This window comes from Sapajus apella, unplaced genomic scaffold (genome assembly GCF_009761245.1).
Source record: "Sapajus apella isolate SASKATOON/1434 unplaced genomic scaffold, GSC_monkey_1.0 scaffold13, whole genome shotgun sequence".
NCBI classification, from domain to species: domain Eukaryota; kingdom Metazoa; phylum Chordata; class Mammalia; order Primates; family Cebidae; genus Sapajus; species Sapajus apella.
This window is the reverse complement of record NW_022436953.1, coordinates 22696257-22716383: the sequence shown is the minus strand read 5'-3', so window position 1 is coordinate 22716383 and position 20127 is coordinate 22696257. Positions and strand designations below refer to the sequence as shown.

General features: G+C 56.0%; 1 protein-coding gene across 7 annotated transcripts in view; it reads right to left on the bottom strand.

Moving 5' to 3' along the window:
- Positions 1-255: 255 nt before the first annotated feature.
- GRK5 (G protein-coupled receptor kinase 5) overlaps positions 256-20127 on the bottom strand; it is a 241360-nt gene continuing 221488 nt past the window's right edge. For all 7 annotated transcript variants that reach the window (XM_032281798.1, XM_032281799.1, XM_032281802.1 and 4 more), the window contains 8 exons: positions 19364-19554; positions 16414-16451; positions 14136-14225; positions 12483-12691; positions 8122-8259; positions 3131-3268; positions 2667-2798; positions 256-949 (listed from right to left, as the gene is read on the bottom strand). In XM_032281798.1, coding sequence (XP_032137689.1) covers positions 851-949; positions 2667-2798; positions 3131-3268; positions 8122-8259; positions 12483-12691; positions 14136-14225; positions 16414-16451; positions 19364-19554 — 1035 coding nt within the window. In that variant the 3' untranslated portion in view covers positions 256-850. The remainder of the gene's footprint in view (positions 950-2666; positions 2799-3130; positions 3269-8121; positions 8260-12482; positions 12692-14135; positions 14226-16413; positions 16452-19363; positions 19555-20127) is intronic.

Here is a 20127-nt window from a genome sequence, read left to right as displayed (position 1 = left end):
ACCCACCGGGCTGCAAACATTTAGATCCGCGCACCAGCCACCTTCCGGAAGGTTGAGCAGACAGAGGTGGGTGCGACGGTGGCTCAGCGTGCCCCTGGAGGAGAAGGGCCCAGCCCAGGTGACGCCAAGGGCCCCAGGAGAGGACATTCTGGCTGGGAAGGAGAAGTCCCACGTGTGTCTGGAACATTTAATTCAGATTGTTCGAAGCCAACAGAAGGGTAACGCCATGTGAGGAGACAGCTCCAGAGACAGAGGTGGGTAAATACAACCAACCCTTTAAAGGTGAGGTGTGAATCACTTTCTACATTTAATAAAGACATTTTCTCATTTGAGGCTCTGGAAGTCTTGAGTCACATTTTTGTTTTGTTTTTTTTTTTTTGGTAAACCCCTCCCTGCTAAAACGTCTTGAAACACATGGCTTAACAGTGGCTGCACAGAAAATATACACCCTCAAAGTCTGACTTTCATTTAAATACAAATATACAAAATGTAAACGGAGACAGTAGAGAAATTTACAAAACTTTTCTTTAAAAATAATAAAGACAAAATTCAGTTCTAATTAGGACGCTATTAAAATACGTGCAAGTTGCCGTATCCAATTGGATTTCTATTGCAATGTTTACCAAAGACAAATCCAATCCACCCCGGCCGGGGCCGCCTCGGAAAACAGACCTGAGTGGAAATTTCTTTGAGAAACCTCAAGGTTCTACGTCGACGGGATGGACGGCCTCCTTCCCCGGTTCCTGGGGGCTCCCTGGCACCCCCACCAGAGCAGAAGCTCCACTCGCTCCGCTTCTAAGTAGAGGGGTCTGGGCTGGTTCCACTGCGGACTTCAGGGCCAGAGCGGAAACTAGCTGCTTCCGGTGGAGTTCGAGCTGATGTGGTTTGAATTTATGTGGTGGTTAAAACTGGTCTTGGAGCTGGGTGAACTCTTGGAATTGTTCTGATGCTGGGTTTGGGGGAGACAAGGGTGGAGAGAAGAGAAGTCAGTCCAGGGGGCCCTGGAGATGGGTCAGGGGCTGCCTCTGCCAGCTCCAACCCTTGCTTTTTATTGCCTTTTGCAGTCTTACTTATGCTCTCTGACCCAGGTGCGAGGGCCACTCCTGGGGGCACAGGGCTTTATCTGGTCCTTGGGGAGAGTCATGGAATTAGCAGAACTTCCAATCAGAGCAGAGGCAGCCCCTCCTGTAATATCCACATGTAAAAACCCCGCAGGCCCAGGGTTACACTGCCCAGGCTGGAATTCTGCTTGCCCATCCCTTGCAGAATAACCTTGGCCATGCAGTTCCATCTCCCAGTTTCCTCTCCTGTAACGTGGGAGAAGAGCAGCTTCTGCACAGGGTGGCCGGGAGGATAAAATGGGGCCTCGTGTTCAAAGGGCTCTAGCGCGTGCCGGGCTGGGAAAGATGGGCGGTCGTTCCCATGCTCAGGCCCTCTCTCCACACTCCTGCGGGTGCCGGGCCCTTCATGTTGCAGGGGGGAGGAGGAGGGAGGCAAGGAGTGTTTGCTTCGCCGGGGCCAGTGCCCGCGCAGTGCTAAGGGCCGCCCCCCTCCAGCTCGCCCTGTCCTCTTCATGGCTCTAGGCAGCGGGCATTTCTATCCTGATGTTTCAGGCAGGCAAACTGAGGTGGGAGAGGTTCCATAAGTTGCCATATAACCAAGAAGTGTCAGGGCTGGCTTTGAACTTGGGTCTGTGAGACTCCCTGGTTAAGTTCTCTTTCTAGGTCAGGGTGTTCTTAGTGGGCCTGGCCAGGAGTGGGAGGGAGAGCTCATTCTTTCTGGAACTTCCATTTTACCTGATGGAAGCGCCAAAGCACGGTGTTTTTATATTATCATCGGCCCAGTGTACCCATCCTGGAGCTGGCTCTTTTGGGCAGGAGGAGGGAGCAGAACTAGGTGGAGGAGCCCCCCAGGTTCCAGGATGGGAAGGCTGGGCCACAGCTTCCTGAAGGGCCAGGCCAACACGGGGTGTCTGGTGGCTATCTTCGTGGTTGTGGGGTGAGGTGGGGCCCTTCCCCGGCATTTCCTCCACTGGCCCCCACCAACCCTTACCCCAGGGCCAGGCTCTGACTGTCTTTTTTCAAGGGCCCAGTCCTCTCTGGCTGCCAGTGGAGGGCACAGCATTGGATGGGGGCCACCCCAGGAGCTGGAAGTTTCTTCGGGGTCAGCTTCTATCCCCAGTTCTCCCTGGGCCTATGGTGTTCAATCTTTCCATGATGGAGGCTTTGTAAGGGCCATGGAGGGCAGTGGTTCCCAACCAGGGTGACTGTTCTCCCAAGGGACATTCAGCAATGTCAGGCGCCTTTATGATCTGTCACGACTGGTGTGCTGCTGCCTCTGGTGGGTAGGGGCACGCTTCTGCCCCATATTTTGTGATGCACAGGACAGTCCCCATGACAAGGAATTCCCTGACCCTGGATGCCAAGAGTGTCCAGGTGGAGAAACCCAGAGGGAGGGGGAATTGGGGGCTGCCCTGCCCTTCTGCCCAGGGATCCCATCAGCTGCAGTGGGTGTCAGGGGGCTTGGAGGTATCGGTCGCCCTTCCAGGCTGCTACAGATCCCTGAGCCCCCTGCGTGTCTCCACTGCAGGTCTTCCTGTTTTCCTATGGAAGTGAGCCAGGGGTCTCAGGGCTGAGGCCAGGACTGGCCAGGCATGGGTGTCTCACCTGACGCTTGAAGATTCTCTGGAGCAGCCCTTTCTTTGGGGGTTCCGGAGGGTGACTTCTGTTCAGGTCTGGTGAGAGGGTACCGTTAGGTCCAAATACGTTCAGCTCTTTAAAGCATTCTGTTTCTATCATCTGGAGGGGTCGCCAAAAAAAAAAAAAAAAAAAAAACACGGGCTGTCTTCGGGGGTGGACAGGAAGCCCAGCAGCAGAGCCACTGGGGCTGGCCCTCCCCTGGCCTCACCTGCCCTGAGCCCCACGCCCCCCGGGTCTCAGTGGCTAGGCAAGACTCCCCTCAGTGACTCGCCCATGGTGGTTACAGCGCCCTGCCTGCCACTGACACTCTCATGGGCTGCCTTCAGGGAGAAGACAGACCATGCACTTATCTTCCTGCCACCAAACTCACATCCCTGACACCTCCTTCCCCCATCCCGCCCAGGGCAAAGCAAGTGGCCCGCCCTGCGCACCTCATTTTGCCACGGGATGGACACAGAGCCCGTGGAGAACTTGGAGTAGAAGTCGTCGTCCGTGTGGTCCAGGTTGACGCCCTTTACAGTGGAGAACTGTTCAATGTCCAGCACGTCCTTACAGTACACGGCTCGGGGCTGCCAGGGGCACAGGGCTGGTTACACATGTGTCCTGCCCACGGCTCCAGGGGGCCCAGAGCTAGGCCTTGGGGTTTTGACGGGGGAGCAGAGGGGTGTCTTCCCAGGACCCACCCCCTAGAACTGCTGAGGGTGGTGCTGGAGGGCGTGTAGTTCAGGGACAGGTGAGTCCAGGGCAGGGGTCGGCCCCAGTGGCTTGGCTGGGCTTTCTGTCCACCTCAGATGACGGCCTCCGGATGACAGTGCTGCCCTCTCTCAGATCCATGAAGGGGGCTCTCGCTGGGGTGAACAAGAGCTTGGGGTGCCTGGGTGCCCAGTCCAGGGCTCCTTCCTGCCATTGATTCCTTACCCCTCCCATGGGGCATCCCAGGGTCTCCCTCCAGGCTGGCCCCGAGGCGGGCAGCAGGGAGCCTCTGTCTCTAAGCTCAGCATCTCCAGGCAGCCCTACTCCCATGCAGATATTCTTGTTCCCCTAAAGCCCCCAGACTCAGGGAGGTGTGTCTGTTGGAGGAGGGGCTGCACTGACCACAGCTGCTCCAGTCTTCCCTAGAATGAGTGCTGGGGATCCCGGGCCAAAGCAAGGGCACCTGAGGGTCTCTGGCTCCTGGGAGAACCGCAACAGAGGGAGAACCCCTGTGGCATGCGCAGCACGGCTCTCTCAGGAACACCTCCTGCCCTCCTCACAACAGGAGCAGCCAGGGCTCGGGCTTTAGCACCCAGGCTCTGCAGCTGGACAGACGTGGGCTGGAGTCCCAGCAGTGGGGCTTAGGAATTTTGGGGAAGTCTCATATCCCCTGAGGCCTGTGTCCTGGTTCCTTACCTGCAAAATGGGGATAACACAGGCGCCTGGGCCACAGGACTGCTGTCAGTGCTGGCTGCCAAGCCTGGCACCCGTAACTGGGAGCTGGCATTATGATGGTGGGTATATCTTTCACCTCACTCGCCCCTCAACTGGGCACTGGGGGCCTGCTCTGGACCAGAGCATAGATGAACCTGGATGGACCCCCCTCTAAGAGTTCAAGGTTGGTGTGGGGAAGCTTCCCAGGGGCTCTGGAGATGAGATCTTTATAGAGATGGCTCCAGGTGGTGTGCCAGGGATCTACAGACCTGGTGACGTATCTGTCCCTGGAGGGTAGAGGCCACCTCCTGCCCACAGTCTCCTGACATTTGGCTGATTGAAGGTTGTGAATCAGTGCACCAGCTCAGTGTGGGCTCTGCCATGCCAGGAAGTTTCTAGCAATGGTCTCAGGGCTCGCCACTTTCTGGAACTCTCCTGTCCGGTCTGCTCTGGTGTCCAGTTCAAGGCTCGAGGCCATGCCATCCCCAGGAGAGCAAACCATGAGCCCAAGTGCACGTGGGCGGAAGCAGGGATGGGGGCAGGAATGTCCAACTGAAGAGTGCGACTCCTCTAGTTCCCAATGGGATGCATGCCACTGTGGAACTCAGCGGACTTTTAGCTGGAAGCAAGACCACATCATTCACATGCCAGTGCTGGATGAAAATGCCGGCCCCGTGTTCGACATTTAGAATTTTAAGATGGCAACAGAAGGCACTGAGCCAGGTGTGGGGCCCAGGGTGCCCAGGTGAGGTTCATGAAGCTGGCCCTGGGTGGCTTGCAGAGGAACATTAAGAAATGAGTGTATTTTGGCCGGGCGCGGTGGCTGTAATCCCAGCACTTTGGGAGGCCGAGGTGGGCAGATCACCAGGTCAGGAGTTTGAGACCAGCCTGGCCCATATGGTGAAATCCTGTCTCTACTAAAAATACTAGCCAGGTGTGGTGGCGGGTGCCTGTAGTCCCAGCTACTTGCGAGGCTGAGGCAAGAGAATTGCTTGAACCTGGGAAGCAGAGGCTGCAGTGAGCCGACATCACGCCACTGGACTTTAGTCTGGGCCACAGAGTGAGACTCCATCTCAAAAAATAAAAAATAAAAAAAAGAGTGTATTTAAAAAAATCTGTAATGGAACAGAAAGTTACCTGGCACACCCAAACCCCACTTTCATGGCTATTATTTCCTTGGAAAGGTTTCCTTTTAAAATACATTGATTTTTATTTTAAAAAGAGTCAATGGACGTGAAAAAGATGATGGTGCTAACACTGCTTGCGGTTTAGGAACCCGGCAGCAGCCCCGACAGTGGTGTGGGGACAGACAACGGTGGGGGCTGGTGGGGACAACAGTGAGGGGCTGGCATGCAGCCTGGGGAGGGCCAGCGAGGAAAAGGCAAAGTCTCCAGCCCACAGCAGCTGCGCACTCTAGGGCCTGCAACCTTTGCTCACCTGAAGCCTCAAATGCCAGGAACAGAGGCCCTAGGCCACAGGGTTCACAGCATGGGGGGGCAGGAGCTCTGGTGGGCTGCCCCGTGCATTATGCCAAGCTGTGCACTTTGGGGGGGCCCTGTTACCTCATCCTCTTAATGCCCTGATTCAAGATAGCCAGAGTCACTGCCAGGGTGACCAACTGTCCCTGTTTCCCCAGGACACAGGACTTTCAGTGCTAAAAGCAGGACAGTCCCAGGCAAAGCAGGACGGTTGGCTGGCCCGACCCTAAGAGCCACCTCCTTCCACACGCTGCTTCTGGGCGCTTTTCTCCAGCTATGCCCAGGCAGCTGCGCGTGGAGGCCCCGCTCCCTTCCATCTTCCCCACGGCTGCCAGTTCTCTTTTCCTGTGGCTCGTATTTCTACTTCTATTTAAGGGGTTTTGCTGACACCCCTCCTCCTCTTCAGATTGGAAGTCCCATGAAGGAAACAGCCAACTGTTTTGTGCACCACGGGTCTCCCTGGGACTTGGGGGGCCTTGGGGGGCCTGGAGTGTGCTGGAAGGTAGAGGCATAGTTTCACTGTCGTGGCTAATCTCAGCTGTCACCATAGCAACAGGCAGCCCAGACGCCACAAGGATGGCCACCTGGGTTCCAAACCTTTGCCACACCCCCATATGGGTGGCCATGTCCTCTCCAATTTTGGACCTCAGCCCAATGGCACATCTGCTCATTCTATGTGGTTTCCTGGGATACCAAGTAGTGGCCACTCCCAAAGCCCTCGACACTACAAGCAAACAACAAATAAACAACACACTCCCTGCACGTAGCACTTCCCATAACAGTGACTCTCACCCCTGGCTGCACACCAGAATCACCTGGGGAGGTTTCAAACATCCCGAAGCCCAAGTCTTATCCTCAACTCCCGGGGACTGGATCCGAGGAAAAAGTTGTTCTTGCTGCCCAGGTGGTTCCCCAGGCAGCCAGGGCTGACAGCGATGCTGTGATTAGCATTCTCCCCCTGCCTGCTCAAGGTGATCTGTAGATCGAGTCTGTAGCATTCAGTGACTTTTTTTTTTTTTTTTTGGAGATAGGAGTCTCACTCTGTTGCCCAGGCTGGAGTGCAGTGGCGAAATCTCAGCTCACTGCAACCTTGGCCTCCTGGGTTCAAGCGATTCTCCTGTCTTAGCCTCCCGGGTAGCTGGGATTATAGGTACCCACCACCAGGACTGGTTAGTTTTTGTATTTTAATAGAGACAGGGTTTCACCATGTTGGTCAGGCTGGTTTTGAACTCCTAATCTCAGGTGATCCACCCTCTTCAGCCTCCCCAAGTGCTGGGATTACAGGCATGAGCCACTGTGCCCGACCTACTCTTTATATTCGCAATGGCCCCCGCGCTTCCCCAGAAAACATTTCCTGATCACCCATCACACTGATGCCATCCTTCGCCGGATGGTGTCTGTGGTGTGGTTGCCATGGACACTGATCCGCACCCAGCAGCTTCCCAAGCCAGCTGCTGCCCCAGAGGACCACGGGATCCTCACCTACAGGGGCTGCCAGAGTTCCAAGGACTGTCCCCACCCACTCCCACTGTATTGGTAAGTGATAACCACTGGTTCTGGAGGAGGGGGATGGGGTCGCCCTGATTTGCGGCATTTGCAGATTGCTGTGGTTCAGAAGCCCCCACCGGGGTCTACTGTAAGCTATTGACGCGAAGCCACTGGACGCGGAATTGGGAAGAGATGTGTAAATGCACTCTCCGGAGATGGAGCGATTCAGCTTCAGCACACTGCTGCTCCCATGTCCTCCACAGTCCCCAGCCCAGCCCCACCCCGGCCAGCGGTTGTCTATGGGAGCGTGGAAGGAGCCGGGGCACAGCAGGCCTTCCTGGCTCCGATTCTCTGACTTTACACAGAGCAGGCCCCCGAAGCCCAGCATGGATTCTGCACAGATCACCCAGCCTCTGCGGGGCCTGGCTCTCTTGGGCCTCTGACCCCTGAGAGCCCGTGATTTATAGACCATGTAGGGGCTTTCAAGGGCGGCTCTACCTCGGCTGGATTCTAGCCTCACACACCGACTGGGGGACCTGGGGACCTCCTGGGAAGATGTGACTCCCTGCAGTTTGAGCTGCTGGGGGAGGGACCTTTTGGTTCCTGCCTGGCCCAGAACCTGGCGTCAACAGTAGGTGCCCAATGCATGCACACTGGTCAAGCTGAGCTGAACGTGGTAGCCCTCAATGACAAAGCATTCTCCATTCAGCCCTCATGTCACCCGCAAATCTCCCAGGAAGGTGGGAGGCGTGGGTATTACTGATTTCACTGGACAGGGAGAAAACTGAAGCTTAGAAGGAATCTGTCCAGGTCCCCCAGGCCCAAGTCTCTGGACAGCCAATGTGGGCTCCACGGTCCACGCCTCTTCTGCACTGCCTGGCATGAAGTTCATCTGCAGCTTGGGTGAGGAGTGGCCAAGAGGGGACTCTTTGGTCCCCACAAAGACACAATGTGCCCCACACTGCTCCAGCTCGCTGTGAGGCGGTGATGGGGCACAGCCCTGGGTGCACTGCGAGGGGAGCCACTAGGGGCTGGGGGGCGCTACTCACGTCTGGAATGAAGGGAGGGTCCAACATCCCAGCTTCTAAGCGCTTGAAGTTCATGTTCCTGAAGAAGGGGTGTCTCTTGACCTCTGCAGCCCCCTCCTCTTGGCAGCCCAGCCTCTGCTTCGCATCTTTTGTGAGCAGCTGCAACAGAGAGAGCCCTATGAAGCCACGTGCTCGGGGCCTCTCCTCCCGCCCCGACATCCTGCCTCCATGTATCTTCGCCATGAGCAGGAACCCAGGACACTGCCCCTCCCCACAAAGGTCTTGTTTCGGGGCTACCTCAGCCTGGGCGTGCATCTGTGGCCACACGTTCCCAGCATGGCTAGATGCCTGCATGGGCCAGGAGAGCAGGAATTGGATCTGTTTCTCCCAGGACTATAGACCTAATTCCTGGGTTATGGTGGGCACCCCTTTACGGGTGTCAAGTCAATGTCACCTCTTCTGCATAGGATAAGCAACAAAAGGCAAGGACTGCATCGATAGCTCTCTATCGCTCACGTACTCAGCTAACTTGAAGACTTGTACCTCCCGGGGGAAAGCCCATTCCTGATAGAGAGAGGACACCGCCAAGGGACTTAGCCTCTAGGAGCGCTGAGACTCATGGGAGGTGGATGGTGCTCAGAGGACGCGTCAAGCTGATACAGATCGAGCACCCCAGGGCCAGGGGGCATGGCTGGCTGCCAGCTGGGGGTCAGGGAGCTGCATGGGGAAGGGGTATTTGAGTTGAGTCTTGCAGGACAAATAGGCTTTCAAGGCGTGGGTGTGTGAGGGGCATACAGGTAGAGGGAACCGCACCAGCAAAGCGGCGTGGCAGGGTGTGCAGGGTGTGTCTGGGGAATACCCAAAACAAGTGACTTAGAGAGCAGGAGGAGAGTGTGGAGTTCCGTCAGGTGGACGGGGCTGGTCAGGGAGAGATGATGGAGGATCCTGAAGGCCAGGTCAGGTGGTGGGATTTTCATCTGGAGGTAGAAGGAGCCAGAGATGGTTAGGGTAGGGGAGTGTCTTCATCAGAACCAACAGGCAGGCAGGTTACCAGGAGAGGGAGGCTGCGGAAGCAGCCGGGTGAGACAGGATGAGGCTGTGGATGAGCCCAGAGGGCTAGACCCGGGCGGGGGGGCGGGGCCTAGACTAGCCATGGCTGGTCACACAACCGCAGGGCCCCAGCTCCTGCCCTGCACTCCCAGCACCGCAGCCTCGTGATTCTCTCTTCTCCCCCGCCTACTGAGCACTGCATCCATATCTAGTGACTGTCTACTAAGCGCCTGCTTTGTGGCTAAAATCCAGGGGAGCAGCCTGCATGGGAGGGGCCCAGCCTTGTCTTTTGCCAGTGCCCCTTGCTCACATTCATTCCACATACATGGCCTGCTGTGGGGCAGATGCTTCACAGGCTAGGGACGCCGGGGAAGTGGAGCCAGATCAGCCTCCTGGGGCTCCGGGTCTGGAGAGGGCTGCCCCCAGACAAGGGAATCAAAGGTGGCATCAGGGCCAGCACCGGGTTCCAGCCTTGAAAGGACTAAGCAGAGAGCTCAGTTGCTCACAGCGTCACCCTCTAGTGCTCCCAAGGACCGGCAGGCTGGTGGCTCAGGGTCTGGCGCTCATGCCTCTGCTTCCTTCTCTGGGGGCTTCCCTGTCCAACAAAGGCCCAGGGCATTGGGCTGGGCTGGCCCAGGCGCTTCACTGTTCTGAGCAGTCCCTCAGAGGCAAGGCTCCTGTGACAGGGCTGCGGTGGCTGGCGGGGAAGGTAGCACAAACGAGGACGGGAAAGGCGAGGGCTGGGCTGGGTGGGCCAGGCCAGGCTGCGCATCAGCTCCTGCAGGGTGGGACGGCAGCCAGCCTGGAGCTTCTGCTTTTTTTCAAGAGAAGCCAGAAAATCCAGGTTATTATATGAAATCTCCTCATTTCTAAATCTTGGCAATGAACCTATCATTTACTCCTTTTGAAAACCGTGTGCAGGTTGAACAAAACACCCACCTATATGCTGCCATTTGAAATCCTGGCATGCAGTCAGCAGTTTGCAGCCATGTCGTCAAGTAAAGAGTTTGCAACCATGCTATCAGGTGGAGATCAGGAGAAGTGAGAGGAAGAGAAGGTGTGAGCTGGGGTGGGTGGGGCAGGCAGAGTGGGCTTCCTGGAGGAGGAGTGTGGATGGGCTGGAAGGACAAGTGAGAGCAAGATGGCTGAAGGGGAAGAGAGGGAGCTGGAGGGGGACTAAGGCCCAGTGCTGGACTGAGCAGGAGCTTGGGGAAGATGGAGGCTGAGGTCTGGGCCCATGGACTGGGCTCAGGGGATATGAGGTGAGATGCATGAATTTCTGGGCTCCATTGGTGGGGAGCTGGTTCTGTTGCTGCTAAGATGGAATGGGGGACAGAGACCAGCTTTCTCACTTACTGTGGAGGGGCCCTCTGAGGCAGGCAGGGCTGGGGCCACCAGAGCCTAGAAATGGGTCCGGGGCCTATGAGGTCTCCTGACAAGTCAGGCCCTGCAGTGTCCTGAGCTGCCACCAGCTGAAGGGTACAGGGGAGGCCTAGATGCTGGACTGAGATGCTGAGACCCAAGATCATTTGTAAGAGAAGCCGCAGCAAGGCCAGAGGCCAGTGGTTTTGTACCCACCGGACAGGTCCTCCGGGAGCAGCAGGCTTTCTCTCAGTGTCCACCAGGGGACAGCAGAGAGGCAGCAGCGCCCTGGTCCAGACTGCAGCAGGAGATGCCAGCCCCAAAGCTGGGGGCCAAGGTGGGTGACTGGGGTCCCGGGATGGGGCTGGGGCCCTCTCCTCCTTGTCATCCTCTCAGTACGTCCCATATCCCTGTTGAGATGTCTCAAGATCTGCTTCTCTGAAAGCCTGACCCTGACCTGGGACATGTGGTGATGCTCTGACCCCTTTCCCTTGTCTAGTTTGGTCACACCTGATGGAGATCTCCTGATAACACAGCCAAGTATGGCTGGCGCCCATGTTTTCATTTACCCGACCAGTGCTGCACTGCTCCTCCGGCCCCCACACCCTAGCCCTGGCTGTGATGACCGTGTGGCTTTCTCTGAGGCCCCAGCTGCATGGCGGGCCGGCAGCTATGGGGTTTGAGTGTGGGTCTGATGTGCACACACAAGCCTTCTTCCCACAGCTCTGTGATGTGAGCATGAGGTTGGTGTTTGGCTGCAGGAGAGGGGCCTCCGGGGTGAGGAGCCCAGCCAGATGCTCCTGGGGCTGCTGGCAGTGCACCCTCAGGCCTTCCTGAGCAGAAGCATTGCGACTTTTAATCAGCTTCTGGGCCTGCTCCTTCCTAAACTCCAGCCTGGGATGTCAGTGCACACGCTGAGCCTGCCCCCAAGGTCCCTGCAGAGGTAGAGGGGTGGGAAGAGTGGCCCCCCAGGCTTGGTTTGCCCGTCTGAGGCTCCGGGTGCGCAGGGCTCCAGGGAGAGGAGAGGAAGCCTGTGGCTCGCAGGTGTGGAGTTGGGCACTCTGGCCCTTCCTGTCCCTGTAAGGCTGGCATTAGAGGGCAGCTGCTTGCAGCAGGGGTGCCTGTACAGCTGTGCTTAGCACCGTAAGGAGGAGGGCCCCAAGGGCTGGACTTGAGGGCTGAGAGCTAGGCGGGAGCAGGGAGAGGCCGTCTCCCCACAAAGCCACTAGCCCTGGTTCCCAGGGAAGGGCCTGGCGGCCAGCATGGGGGAGTCAGGGGCAGGGTGCACGGGCGACTCCACTCCCATATCCCATACTTCTGGTGGCTCCTGTCACTCCTTTATCTGGCTTCCGGTTCCCACATCTGGCCCTGCCCTCCCAGCTCGTGTAATCGTCACTCCCATCGTGCCCTTCCTTCGGGTGGCTCAGACCTCACCATCCCTAGACCCTGTCATGCAGAAGCTGGGCTGGCGTGACCAGCGGTCCATCTAGTGGTGGAAAACTTTGTTATAAGCTGTTCAAAGACTGATATCATCGCCCCCAGTCCCTGCAGCCCTGTGTCTTAAGCCAACACTTGGAATTCAGAGTTGGAGGGAGCAGGAGGCCCAAGGGCAGGGGCAGAGGCCTGGCCCAAGGTCGCTTTGTGTCTGGGGCACCAGTTCAGACGTCTTCTCTGACCCACGTGTACGCCCCACAGGCTGAATGTGAGCACGTTCCACCCTGTTCCCGTCACCCCCTTCCCTCGGTTCATGGGTGTCCCGCCCAGGCTTTCTCCTGGAAGTCTCTGCTGAACGCCCTAGTCCACAGCAAGAAGTGCCCTCAGCTCTAGCTTGGGGGCATCACCACCAGCCCACACCCTGGCATGCTCAGACCGCTGCCCCTTCAGCCTGTGTGCTGTTCCGGAGACAGACTGCGGCAGGCCCAGAGAGGGGCACCGCCAGCTCGAGGGTGGTCTGACCACCAGGAGCTCACCATCTTGCAGATAGACTTGGCCTCCTCGGAGAACTTGTGGGAGTACAGCTCCTCGGTCTCCAGGACCCGGCGGTCCACCTCCTCCCGCTTCACCTTCTCCTTGCGGCCGCGGAACGGTGACTGGCCTTCGATCATCTCGTAGATGAGGCAGCCCAGGCCCCAGTAGTCAGGGCTCAGGCCGTACCTCTGGTTGTTCAGGACCTCTGGAGCTGGGGGCAGAGGAGAGGAGAGAGGAGTGAGGAGGGGTGAGACAGCTGGTGGTGCTGCTCACAGAAGGCCTGGAATTTCATGGCGGGGATGCTGGCCCCCACCAAGTCCTACCCACCAACGGCTATGAATACCACCTCCTCCAGGGAGCCTGCCCTGATGGCTCTCCTCTGTGGCCCCGAAGGACTCTGATTGTAGCTTTAGAACTCTGACCACCGTGGGTGGGAGTGTCCTGCACTCTTGATGTCTCCTAACCTACAACATGAGCTACTTTATTCACTGCTATAACAAGCACCTGGCACAGAACAGGCGCTATCCACATACTTGTTTCAATGAATAAAGGTGTATCCACCCCAATTAAAGATGATCTTAAATTTATCTGTAATTCAAACAATCTCTTGCTGTGTCTTCTCTACCACTTCGATAAACTGAGTTAGAGATTCACCACAGAAATACAAAAAAGAGGGTTCTACATCATCAGGCCGCACCTGTCTGAGGGGAAGTGCAACCACACACGTGCTGGTTTGCATACGAGAGCCTGGGCAGGTGCCTGCAACACTGTGCAAAAGGAGACCAGGCAAAGGCACACACAGGTGGGCAGAGCTGTCATCCAGGCAGCCCTCAAGTATCACATCCACCCACCCACCCACCTATCAATCATCCCTCAGGACTCATGTGGGCACACACAGACATACACCCCACAGGTTGCCAAATGTCACGCAATCTGAAAATGACCCTCTAGCATCAGAGACAAAGTACCCCTCCCATGCAGCTGCTGTTGGCACCAGCCTGGCCAGAGGGTGGCATCGTGCCTGGTCCTTGGAGCTCTCTGGGGCCCCTGCCTCTCAGGGGAAGGAGGGTAGGCATGTGAAGTGTGCAAGAGGAAGCCCAGGGCATGCCTCCAATTGGCTGGGGGATTCTAGGGCACAGGACTCAGCTCTGGGTCTCTCCCCTGCAACCCCCAGGACGCTGGTCTCAGAGCAGGCCGAGGCAAGGCGGCAGGAGCCCAAGTTGCTCTCTACTAGAATCATGCTTGGTGACACAGCAGCTATGCGCGCCTCTCATTTGGGGGCTCTTCTGAATTACCTCCTTCCTCTCAAGGGTCTCTCCTCCCAGACCCCAGCTTCAATATGACCTCCCCTCAGCAGTGCTGTGTGCCAGGCTCTGACCCCTAAGAGTGGCTTGGCTTTGGACACAGCAGGAGTTGGGAGCTGGAGAGTACAGAGAACTCAGAGCAGTCCTCACATCTGGGGCCCTGTGCTCCCCTTCACCCTGGCTAAGGCCACCCCCCAGCAGCCCCGCAGAGACTGTGACTCTGCATGTGATCAGCAGTGCGCAAAGAGGTGAGAGGCTCTGCGGGTGGGCTCTGGGAGCTCAGCTGGTGGAGGGCAGGGGCAGCTCCGTGGGTATCAGGGTGTGGTGAACAGAGGCGGCCCCGGCACTCACCCATGTAGCCAACGGTGCCCACCCGGCCACGGATCAGGTCTCCCTCAGGGATCTTCACAGCCAAGCCCAGGTCTGAGATCCTAATGTGTCCTGAGGGGGACAGCAGGGTCAGTGGGTCACTGGAACAGCTGCATGGACGCCTGGCCTTGCTGTGTGCCCTTGGGCAAGGCACACAAGTTCTCGGCATTCTCATCTGTCCGATGACAGCAGGGACCCCAAGCTGCCATCGTGGGGTGACCACAAGACCCTTGGGAGAGTGTAGGAGTGGAAGGACACAGGAAAATGGCCACTCTTCAGGAGGGGAACATAGGGACGCAATAGGATGCCTGGCCCGGCTGGACGTTGACCGACCTGCCGGTTTAAAGGCTGAATGGGCTTCGTGGAAGGCTGAGGTCACAGAGAATCTTGGCCTGGTTCTGGGATTACTTCATGGGAAAAATGTGAGGTTCTCCTGGCATTCTGCAACAATTTGCTTAAGGGGAAAAAATTATAAAACAATTTGGGAAGCAACTCCCAGACCTGCCTTGTTGGTCTCTGGAGGTTGGTTGTTTTTCACTTTGGAGAAACGAGAAGGGAAAACGTCTGGCCTGGCTGGAGAGGAACCTGAACTCACAGACCAGGACTGACCCCAGGGCGGGAGCACCGACCTGAGCACCACCTCGCTTTTGTCCCTCCCATGGCCCACCTGGGCCACAACTTACCCCGCAGGAAGGGACACGTCCCCTTCCCTTCCCTGCCTGTGGACACCTCCACCCCCGTCCCTCCAGCCTAGATGTCAGCAAGGGCCAGTGCCAGGGACCCCGCCAGGTCGGAGCCGTGTGAATGCCCTGGCTCGGTGGTGGCTGACAGTCAGGACAGGAGAGGAGCAGTGTGGGCTTGGTTCTGAGATCAAGGGAGGCTCTGCGCTCATCCAGAGAGGGGCGGCAGGTCTGGGCCCTCCGAGCACCCCACACAGGGCAGCATCCCCTGCAGACCTCTCTTCAGGTCATCAGTGACCACCCGCTTTCTCCCCTACTTCTACTGGGGGCTGCCAGGGTCTGGGGCCTGCTGGGAGGAGACCCATTTTCTGCCCTCAGCTCCCCACTGATGCTGCTGGGTGACTTTGGCAGGCTGGCTCCTCTAAGGCTCAGTTTTGCCATCTGTAAAATGGGCACAGAGATGCTGCCCTGCTCTTCTCTGTGCAGATGGGAATATCTAGTCAGATCAAAGAAAACCGGCCAGGCGCGCTGGCTCATGCCTGTAATCCCAGCACTTTGTGAAGCCGACCTAGGTGGATTGCTTGAGGTCAAGAGTTTGAGATCAGCCTGGCCAACATGGTGAAACCCCATTTCTACTAAAAACACAAAAAGTAGCCGGGCATGGTTGTATATGCCTATAATCCCAGCTACTCAGGGGGCTGAGGCAGGAGACTCGCTTGAACCGGGAAGGCAGAGGTTGCAGTGAGCCGAGATTGCACCACCGGACTCCAGCCTGGGCAACAAGAGTGAAACTACATCTCAAAAAAAAAAAAAAATTAGCCTGGTGTGGTGGTGCGTGCCTATAATCCCAGCTACTCGGGAGGCTAAGGCAGGAGAATCACTTGAACCCAAGAGGCAGACGTTGCAGTGAGCTGAGATCATGCTGTTGCACTCCGGCCTGAGCAACAGAGCGAGACTCTGCCAAAAAAAAAAAGAAGGTGTAGAAACTATTTTCCAGGTGTGAGACTAAACACCTGTGAGGGCTACTGTGGCTGTTCTTGTGATTCAGTGCCCATGGCCAAGAGAAAATAACGATGGTAACGCACACAGATGGTGCCTAAGACATTTACAGCTGGAGAGGCTGGCCAGCAATTTCCCTTCAAGCTGTCCTAGAGAAGCCTCTCCACCACTCTCTTCCCTCTGGGTGGGCAAGGCAGGATGCTTTGTTTCCATTTCACAAACAAGATGAGAGGTGGAGAAGCTGGTAAAAGTTAAGTATTTGCCCAGCGTCTCTAAAATTCTGGACTCCTTATTCAGTGCGCGGTAGAGACCGCGCCCGGCCAGAAGTTATTTTGACACATAGAACCTGATGGTCAAAGGGAATTTCAAAAACTCTGAATTTCAAGGTCTCTCTGAACACTGCCTGCTCACCAAGCAGGAGCTCTGTCCACGCCCAATGCCTTCCCCTTCCCCAGGTACCCAGCACTGAGCAGTGGGAGTGGTCAGTCTCCCCAGCCCTCTCTAAGAGTCCCTGGGAGGCTCTTTGCTTTCTCTGGGTTGCGATGCTCGCCTCAGCTACCTAGTAGGAAAAGAAGACTTACCATAATCGTCTAACAGGATGTTTTCAGGTTTCAGATCTCTGAAAGGAAAAACAATAAGCATCAGAGTGTGGGCATTCTGGGCAGCTAGGATGCACTGGCATCTGGGTGGACCCCTCAGGCTAACCAGGCCTGGGTGGCCACAGGGTGTTTCCCCCACACCTTGTGGCTCAGGCTGTCTGGATTGAGCCGAAATGATCTTCAGCTAATTTCTCTTCTTCCAGTAATTGAAAGCAACACTGCTGTTTTCCACAGGCATTTCCCAACCCTGGAGAGTGACTGGGAAAGTAGGAAAAGGCGAGTCGTGGCCTCTGTTCACACATCAATGACTCCAGGGCTGAGGATACTTCTGGCCGGGTAGCAGAGCCCCTTGAGGGCTGGGAAGACCCTGGAGGTCTCAGGATGCTCTGAAGGCAGAGCAGGGCCTGCGAGTGAAGGGAGCTATGCAATTGGGAAAAGAGGATCGAAGGGAGAGGGAGGAGCCATAGGAAAAAGACCCCCTTTAAGATGGGGCCTGCCGGAGACTGGCACATCCCCCACCTCTGGTTTTGCTACAGTTTGGGAGAAAGCACAGCCACGGGGCACAGCATAGGTGTGGCTGCCTCATCCTGTCCCTAATGTCTCTTCTCTTGATGACAGGATCTTGCTCACAAGAAAGGGAGCCTCTGCATTCCCAGGATGAGGGGAAAGGCAGCAGAAGAGATGGCTTTATAGGAAAAGGTCTTCTCTATGGGTAAAAGAACAACCAATAGGTGAGTGCGTGCAACTCAGATAAGCCGTGGAGCAAACAGTACACAGGATCTGGATGAAGGCTCCAGTTCTCAACTAGCCAGCTTTGTTTATTTAACTGATGGCAGCTGTCCTCACGCAGAGTGGTTAATGTACCCAAATCCAGGCAGTCTGCCTCATCAAGTGATAATTGGTGTTTGTGTATCCTTATTTATCACAAAATACTTTTGTTGCTGTTACTTAAACAGCATTCTTTTGATGTGTTAACAATTCCAAATAAGGGCAGGAGTCATCATCGCAACAAGCCAGCTGCCACCAGGCTAGCATGGCAGCTCATTAGTGGGCACTGGTCAGAACCGAGCCCAGAGAGAGGCCGTGGCGATTGGTCACAGCCAGGGGGGAGGCACTGTCGTCTCTCTCCCCCTGGAAGAAGAAGAGCTAGAACTTGGATGGCTTTCTCTTTTCTCTTTAAATAAAAGGCAATTAAGTGGAGAATTCTTTTTTCAACCTGCAGGGAAAATTTTCTGACTTTCTTTTCACTTGAATGAAAACAAAACAAAAACATAAATGGGGAGATGGTATGAGGGGAAGGGCATGTCATCAGACCATTCTTTCTTGTTTCCAGGACCTTCTTGGGCTCCCAAGATGAGCTCCACTGCAAAGGTCTTCAAACTGGGCTGTGTGTAAGGGTTCTGCCAGGACTGACCAGGGGGTTCCCTCCTGCCCGCAGTTTTAAGGGTCTGGATTTCTTCACATCATGATGCTCTGTCCTCGCACCTTTTGGGATCTCCCTCCCACCTGCCCTTTCTCAATAACTCTTCTGCCAAGTTACAGAAGAAAAGCAGCCTCCTCCTTTCCCGAATGACTGTAGCGCCCCACACCAGATGTCAAAACCCCCGGCTCCAAAGGACTGATTAGAAATGAGATCTACTACTAATTACAATGGCAACTCGACAGAAGTTGTCATTTTATTTTATTTTATTTTTGACAGGGAGTCTCGCTCTGTCGCCCAGGCTGGAGTGCAGTGGCAATCTTGGCTCACTGCAACCTCTAAGTTAATGTGATTGATTCTTCAGCCTCAGCCTCCCAATTAGGTGGGGATACAGGCGCATGCCACCGCGTCTGGCTACTTTTTGTAGTTTTGGTAGAGACGGGGTTTCACCATGTTGGCCAGGCTTGTCTTGAACTTCTGACCTTAGGTGGCCTACCCACCTCAGCCTCCCACAGTGCTGGGATTACAGGTGTGAGCCATCATGCCCAGCCAGAGAAGTATTTTAAAACATAGAGCCTTATGGTCAAAGGGAATTTCAAAAACTCGTATACGTATCCATATGTTTGTTTCAGAGATGTATGCTCATCAATGAAAGACTTTCAGGCAAAAAATATATTATTGACATTCTGGAGGGGATGGACAGAGTGAAGGAAATGATAGAAAATTCCTCATCACTAGAGAGCTTTCTGTGCATTTTTTGGATAAATGCAAGTGCATTTGTTGCAGCAACTAGAGATTCCACTGGATCCCTTGAAGAGTGTGATATAACTGTTCAATTTCAAAATATCAAAATTGCTACTATTCAATATGATGGAATATTTCAAATGTCTACTTAAAATGTAGTGGCACTGAGATTTTCAAAATTCTTTCAGGACTGGGAGAAAAATCTGAAGGGCACTGCTTACTGTGAGAGGACTCTGGACCCCTGGCCCTACAGTGTCCAGGTCCCTGTGGGATTGAGGTGGGTGTGGAGAAAGATGAAGAGCAGAACAGGCTGAGGACAGTGTGGGGTGGGACCATGGGTCACTCTGATTCTCCTTGTGGGCAATGACCGAACCCAAGTCTTCCCGGGGCTGATCCCAGATAGTAGCCACTAGGCTCCCCCACCCCCACCCAGCTTCCCTGGGTGCTGGGATGGAGGCGACTGGAGAGAGCAGTGGCTGTGGCTCATCCTTGACTTGAAGGAGCAGTCAGTTTCGGGAGCATCATTTCACTCACTTGGCTTCCCTAACCTTTGGAGGTGGGGGAAGACTGGCCAGCGGGCGGCCCACCTCACTTCCTGGGTGCCGGGGCCCAGGTTCCTGGAGTGGAAAGTCTGTCTGACTCTGCACCCTCCCCTGGTGCTGACCAGGCCTGATTTCCAGAGTGACGGCGACCACCTGCCTGAGGGTGTGGAGGGGCTGGCCCCACCCCCTCAGACTTAGACTTGGAAGGCCCGGTGGCCCCACTCACCGGTAGACAGTGTTCTCACGGTGGAGGTCTTCCAAGCCGCAGAGGATCTCTGCCGCGTAAAACAAGGCCCGCTCCTCCTCGAAGCCGGGGTTGCCCATGTTGTAGATGTGGAACTTCAGGTCGCCCCCATTCATGATGGTCAGGACCAAGCACAGTGCATCCTTGGTCTCGTAGGCATAGGCCAGGTTGACCTGGGAACGCGAGAACAGGGCCATGGTAAGGTCACGACAATGGCCACTCCCTTCTGCTTCCCTCCTCAGGATCCTGGGAGCTGGGGTGGGTGGGAACAGAGCAGCCTCACCCTGCTCCCCTGCGCCCAGATGCCCGCAGTGACCCTGCCTGCTGCCTCCTCGGCTGATAAGGGGCTCACACCAGCTCCTCCCATTCAGTGGCTCAAGGTGAGAAGGCCAAGGCGGGTGGGGCAGGCTGGCACCCTGACCTCCCAGTGAGTCCAACAGGTGGTGTCTGTGCTCCCTCCACAGAAGCACATGTGTGCATCAGCTGCAGAAGCCTGGAAGGTGCCCTTGTTGGACGGTCAGAAAAGCAGGGCTCAGCTGCCCTTCCGGCTGTGGGAGCCATGATCACAGGGCCGAGTAGGAATGGGCTGGAGGGGCAGTGGGGCTCCGGGAACTGGAGCCTGGCCTGGCAAAGGCTTTCTCTTGCATGCAGGATGTGCCTGGTTGATATGGTTTGGCTGTGCCCCCACCCCAATCTCACCTTGAATTGTACTCCCAGAATTCCCATGTGTTGTGGGAGGGACCTGG